Source organism: Penaeus vannamei, chromosome 42 (assembly GCF_042767895.1).
Source record: "Penaeus vannamei isolate JL-2024 chromosome 42, ASM4276789v1, whole genome shotgun sequence".
NCBI lineage: Eukaryota > Metazoa > Arthropoda > Malacostraca > Decapoda > Penaeidae > Penaeus > Penaeus vannamei.
The window spans coordinates 19,261,605-19,269,104 of NC_091590.1; the positions used below are offsets into that span (position 1 = coordinate 19,261,605).

Consider the following 7,500-nt stretch of genomic DNA (forward strand, 5'->3'; position numbering starts at 1 on the left):
GGACTTTAATGTTAAGTAACATCCGAAACAATTCCGGTTTCTTATTTCTAGTTTACACTCGTCACTTTTCGTGTGATGTAAGGATTATTAAAGTTTTTAAAACATTTATTTAGTTATCAACACATTCATAATTTTCATTCCTTGCTCACTATAACATTATAGTACAGAAGAAGCAATCATGCATGTTATGGATAGTCCCTATCCATAACATGCTCAACTCTACATCAAATATATTGTCCAATAGCAGTGGAAATACTTACTGACGCTATTTGAGAACAGAACTATTAACACAGTTCCGAGTGTTTCAGAGTTTATTCGCGAAGTTTTAGAGAGGTGCAGCATCTGGCTCCAACATCTGAAGTTCAGTTCGACAATATCAATAATTTTTGGGCTCGATAGATTTCTAGAGTTAACCAATTCGGACAGCTTCTTGGGGTATTCTATTAGTTGAGTTTATCCGATATTCCAGTGTGCGAACATTTTGAAACTACTTTGGTTACAAGGTATCATTCTGAAATTCGTTTACTTCAATCATAGATTTGAAAATTAGTTTATTCTAAGCCCATATTCTGAAATTCTTTAATTCCAAGCTTACAAGTGAATATATGGGTGTCAGATCGAGGAAATTATAGAAATATATTTTTTTTTTCTGAAGGGTTTAGTAGTTTCACAGCTTACTCTCTTGCTCTTTTAAACTCATTATAGGCTGTAGTTTTAGAAGTTTTAATTGCCTGTATTGTATGGAAACATTTGCAGTGTTCTTATGCATGTTACTGTTGTATGAACAGCAGTTTCGTTATTGTCGATTTACCCCGTAAAATAAGTATGTGGGAGTGAGGTATTACGCATGAGAAAGTGTTTATGCAATATTTATACACGCACACTCACAAACGAACACACGCACATATGTGTGTGTGTTCGTGTATGTGCGCGTATGCATGTGTGAGTACGTCGTGTGTGTGTGTGCGTTTATAAAAAAAAATGATAACAAAATCTAGTACGTCGTGTGTGTGTGTGGTTATAAAAAAAATAATAACAATTCTAGGCGAAAGCCTTGGTTGCTCAGACTGGCAAAAGTCTCCCAGGTCAAAAATATATCAAGCAACACTTTACGAGTTTTCTGTTCCATCGTAAGACAGCCGCTCCGAGTCTGAGAGCGCCATGAATGTGTCGATTTTTTTTTCGTAGTTCCAGAAAAGGATTTTTATTATATCTTTTTCTGTGTCCTTCCTACTGTCCCTCAGAGCTCAAGTAAGCACGGAAATATATCCTAATAACAGTGATTTTGCAAAGTTGCAAACGTCCAGATTGATTTTCGGCCTCTCGGTGGAATATTCCCACAGCCAAGCGAGCGCGAGTTCGTGAGATTATGATAGCAGCATCGCTCGGGGCTGACTTCAGCTGTGGTCGTTACTCGTACAGGGTCAGAAATAGTGAATGCTGTCCCAAGCAGAGTAAAAACATTCGTGATGAAACTGCGTCAGTTTTATGTTCAGTATTACATGTATGTTTACGCTTTTTATTTTCCATGTCCAGTTTACAAACAGGTGTTTTTTTTATTGTTAATAATCAGTATCAGAAACGTACGAACGCATTCTTAAAATGATGGATATGAGTCCGATCATAAACAGACTTATTAGAAGCGGAAACAGAGGCATTAGCTGATGTACCATTAGTCATGGCTAGGTTGCCGGCGCCTGTTTCGAGGTGGGAGATATATCTCAATTTAAGGAACATTATTTTCTTCGTTCTGTTCCATGTGGTTCTCGGTTTGGAGGGCGATGACTGCGACGGTTCGTGGCTTTCCACGCCGCTGCAAGATGAAGCTCTTCAACACAATGGTTATATATGGCATTTCGTGATTCTCTCTCTCTCACTATTATTACCACTGCCTTCACGTTGACACTTATAACACAGACACAGACACACACACACACACACACACACACACACACACACACACACACACACACACACACACACACACACACACACACACACACACACACACACACACACACACACACACACACACACACACACACACACATACACACACATTCACACACACACACATACACAGTGAGAGAGGGAGAGAGAGAGTGAGCATTCCCCACAACTGTTGCAACTTAGCACTCAGATCTTTCATTTACAGAGCCAGGCGCGTGTGTATGAATGAACGGAAAGGGACATCCCGGCTGACTGGCAAAGCGCCACTAAACCAACGCGCGAAGGGTGACAGGCGGCTTCTGTAGGCGATGGGGCCCGACTGTCACTGTCGTTGACATGCGATCAAAGGGAGGTCATAGAGCTGAATATAAACGTCGTGTCCCTTTTCCAGGAAATAATTGCTTCCACATCAAACTACACTTTCCAATAATGTGTAAAATAGGGATGTCAATGCTCATCAGGCCAAGATCTCGGGATAAAATGTAAAAGATAATAAATTAGAATATGATGAGATGCTGCAAATTTGTGGCATGTCAAGTTTAACGTAATGAATAAGATAATTATGATAAACCTGCATGCAAAATTAATCTATATTTCCGTATGCCGTTACATACTGGTATTAACCAGAGAAAATAAAAGAGAAACTTTATGAACAAAAACACTGATTTTTTAATATTCGAAATTGAGTAATAATTTCTAATGACTTGTCAACATTTGGCAACTCCGACTGTTTAATTAATGGTCTTGTGCCGTGCGAACGTTGGGTGGACGACAATTGAAATTATCGGATTACCCTTTTTACCTTTCATCAAAATAGAAGTAGAAAAAAGAAAGAAAGAAAGAAAGAAAAAAAATAATAAATAAAATAATATATATATATATATATATATATATATATATATATATATATGTATATATATATACTTACCTAACTATATGTATTAATCTATCTATTTATCTGATTAATACCTGCCTAATAATGATGTCAATCTACCTATGTGCATATCTCAATACCCGCCTTTTAATATCCATGTGTATTTTCCATCTATCTACCCGTTTACCTATCTGTCTATTTATTTGTCAATCCATTTTGTCTATATATCAAAATATGATTAGATATAAAACACGAAAGATCATCAGAGAAGATTAAAGTGTATTTTACACTATGGACGACAAATACAAATATCTAGATGCGGTAAGAACGAACGATTATTCCATTAATGATGCATTTTCCTCTTTGACAAAAACATTTTGTTGGTGCATTGGTTATTGACAAAGTGTTACGTGACATGATTATTTTGTGCTTACTGCTAGCCGCAATAAAGCAGAAGCAATTCTTTACAACCTCACATAACACAGTGTAACCAGGCGGAGAGGATATTTGCAAATGAATGTTATTGGCTATGCTACTAACCTTTCATTTGTACCTGACAAAACACTAAATGAAAAGTTATCATCGTCACCATAGTCCTCGATATGCAGTCACAGTGTTCCGCACTTGTTGACACTGCTTTATTAAACCTGCTAAGAACAACTGTTTTGACCTGCAGTATTATCACCCGATAGTCTTCCAAATATAATAAAGTTCCTTCAAAATGTCAAGGTGTTCGGAACTTGATTCTTTAAATGATGCATTAGGAAGCGTCATAGCTATTATAACAGGTGAAGATAAAATAATGAATATAAACCGTCGTTTAGATTCCCAGTAACCATACTCCAATAGGCAACTTTAACCGCCGAATTAGAAAATAAATAAATAAATGAATAAAAACCATTTCAGAAGCACATAATTAATTTCCAGACCCAATCTATGAAACAATTTAGCAACTATGGAGCTAAGCCCTTCCTCTTGCTGCAACCTACAGTTTGGGGCTGTTTATCTTCCTCAGCTACAAGGCTAAACATGATTCTCAGAGAAAAATCTATATTGCCATTGTTCTGTATAACAGTATACAGTATACCAGTACGGGTTTTCTGAATTCCGTTACGAAATGTACTTTTTTCTTTCTTTCTTATGAAGACTACTTTTCTCATCACAAAGTTACTCCTTTTACTACAACTACTCCATTGCCACTATTACTACTACTGCTATTGCTACTATTACTACTACTGCTGTTGCTACTACTACTACTACTACTACTACGACTACGACTACGACTATTAAGACTACTACTACCACCACAACTAACACTGCTCCTATTACTACTTCTAACACTACCACCACCACCACTACCATTACTCCTATTACTGCTACCACTAACCCCACTTCTATTACTTCTACTACTATTATTCCCATCACATTTACTACCAGTACTATTACTAAATTGTTACTTCTACGACACCTGCACTTCTTCCGACTGCAACATACCACAGCTACAACTGCCACCATTACTACTACTACTATTGCTATTATTGTTAGTTTTATATTATCATTATTATATTGAAAACTACAACACATATAATGATAATAATTATTCTAACAACAGCAATCAATAAAAAACAATACTAATAATAATACGAATAATAGTAATAAAAATAATTGTGATCATTATATTAATAATAATAGTGATTATAATGATGATAATTACTATTATTTTAATAACAATAATGCCACCATTATTATCATCATAATCATTATTACTGTTTTCATTATTATTATTATTATTATTATTATTATTATTATTGTTATTATTATTATTATTATTATTATTATTATTATCATTATCATCATCTTTATTGTTATTATTATTATTATTATTATTATTATTATTATCATTATTATTATTATTATTATTATTATTATTATCATCATCTTCATTATTATTATTATTATTATTATTATTATTATTATTATTATTATTATTATTATTATTATTATTATTATTATTATTATTATTATCATTATTATTATCATTATCATAATCATCATTACTATCATTACCCCTAATGTTGTCTTTGTTGTTGTGGTTGCAATTGCTATTATTATTGTTTTTGTTATTATGATTATTATGTCATTATCATAATTATCATTCAAATTATTATTATTATTATTATTATTATTATTATTATTATCGTCATGATTATTATTATCATCATGATTATTATTATCATCATTATCATTAATATTACTTTTATATATTATATTATTATTTTGTTATTATCCTTATTATCATTATTATTATTATTATTATTATTATTATTATTATTATTATTATTATTATTATTTCTATTATCATTATCATTATCATCCTCATCCTCATTATAATTATTAGTATTATTGTTATTGTCATCATTATTCTTATCATTAATATCATTATCATTATCATCATCGTCATTATTATCATTATCATTATCATCATTATTATTATCATTATCATTATTATTATTAACATTATGATGATTATTATTATCATTATTATTATTATCGTCATTATCACTGTAATCATTATTATTGATTTTATCATTATCATCATTTCAGTATTATTACAATTATCGGTATAACTATTCTATTGCTTTTGTTATTACTAATATTATCATTGGAATTGTTATCGTTGTTATTTTCATTATTGTCATTACTTTTGCTATTATCATTATCATTATCATTACCATCATCATCATCATCATCATCATCATCATCATCATCATTATTACTGCTTTTGTTATCATTATTATTACGAAGATCATTTTCATTATAAGAAAGAGAACAAATCCAAGAACAAGAACAAGACTAACAACAACTGCAACAGCAGCAGCAGCAGCAACACAAACAACGGCAGTAACAACAATTCTGAATATTTTCACATAAAAAGGATAGAAGACGTTAACGCTGCTGACAACAATCGTTTATTATTTTGATATACAAATATATACATATCTACATTTTATAGACGTATGCACGTTGGTCAAGGAGAATTATTTCTTGAATAAGCTTGTACGAAGGAGCATTTACATGTAGTTGAAATATCGTTCCAATGTCGGTCGATGAAAAGGATTTTAGAATTTAGACAGAAAGGATGAGCAGGATAGCAAGACTTTTATGAGTTTGCTTACATTTTTTCTTCCGCTTTGGCATTCTCTTTCACGTCAAAGGTCCATTCGCTATTTGCCACGAAATCATCCAATGGAAAAATTTAGATTGCACTTGGATAAGATTTACTCAAAGTTACCTCGGAATTAACTTTAAATTAGCAACAACTTTGGAGTCTTTTTCCTACCCCGAAGTATCCAGAAATGCCCCAAGTTTCACCCAAGTCACTTATTCAACCCACCAGCCTCATTTTGGAGTCTGGAATTAGCCCGAAATGAGTTGGCAATCAGCCCCGTGGGGGTACAAAGTGTTCTGTAGAGTGGACTGATTTTTCGAGAAAACCGTCGAGCGGGAGAGAGCGAACCAAGAGCCAACGGCGCATTGTCTGCTAAAGTAAAGTTTGAAAATATATCCTCATGTGTTAGAAACAAACTTTTGACAGTTCTAACATTAAACCTTCAGCGTGTGTAACTAAAGGACAAGTATTGTGTCTTTCCTTTTGAAACGGATCGGAGGAGAATTTTTATGGAATTTGTAAAATCCTCACAGCCGGCTCAGACTTCGTCATGCGAGTCGCATTTCTTCCTCGTGAAAATTTAGCATACTGTGTTTGATTACACAAAGGGTGACGGTCATTAGTGCTCTTGCTTTCAATTTTTTTTTTTTTTTTGAGATTTTTATCTTAAAGGGTTTGTATTCGTCATGATGTTATACTCGAAATAATAGTAATAATAATAAGGTAACATGACAATAGCGCATATATATTAGCACACGACAGTGTCTTCACATCTGTGAGGTGTTTATAGAAAGTACAATATCTATTTTACATACAAAATTAAGCCTACTTTTCACGATGCTGTACACTGTACACTTTCCTTCTTTGTTTACGCTTAGAATTCTTAATGATTTATAACCCATGTTTCTTTGCGTTGAGACCGAGTTACATTGTAGAAATAAGTTTCTATCCCTTTGCCTTAAAAATATTTTAGTAACCTTAAGACCTACATCGAATATTCAAGCTTTATTCAATAACCGTTGATACTGCATGATTTTTCACAGAAGTGCCTGCGTCAATTTATACGTATACCTTGCCAAAAATAAGATGATTGGCGCTTTTTCGTAACTTTTTGTTGTAAACAATATATTTATTTAAATGTAATGTATTCAAAGTTATTATCCATAGCTAAACTTTAAACACACACTACAGTTTACAATAACATCCTTCAATAGCTATGCCATGTATAAAATAGAGGTTACTGATACAAGACACTTTGTACAGCACACTGAATAAAATCTTCCTCCGAACGTAAACGCCATCCAGCGGAGGGGCAGTCTGGTATTCTTCGAGGTACAAACGCTGGTCTACGAAAGGCAACAGTGTCTGTCTGTCAGTCTGTCTGTCTCGTGTCACTTCACAGGACGACAATGGTTACCATGACAGCAGCCACGAAGAGGGCGGACAGCCTGCTGGTGGCCATGCAGCTGGAGTTTGTTTGGATGACCAGCTGTCGTTGGCGCTCGCC

At 33.5% G+C, this 7,500-nt stretch overlaps 1 protein-coding gene across 1 annotated transcript in view; it reads right to left on the reverse strand.

Moving 5' to 3' along the window:
- Positions 1–5,784: 5,784 nt before the first annotated feature.
- Positions 5,785–7,500, reverse strand: part of LOC113829412 (zwei Ig domain protein zig-8) — a 7,181-nt gene continuing 5,465 nt past the window's right edge. Inside the window, exon 5 of the mRNA XM_070118387.1 lies at positions 5,785–7,499. Coding sequence (XP_069974488.1) covers positions 7,390–7,499 — 110 coding nt within the window. The 3' untranslated portion in view covers positions 5,785–7,389. The remainder of the gene's footprint in view (position 7,500) is intronic.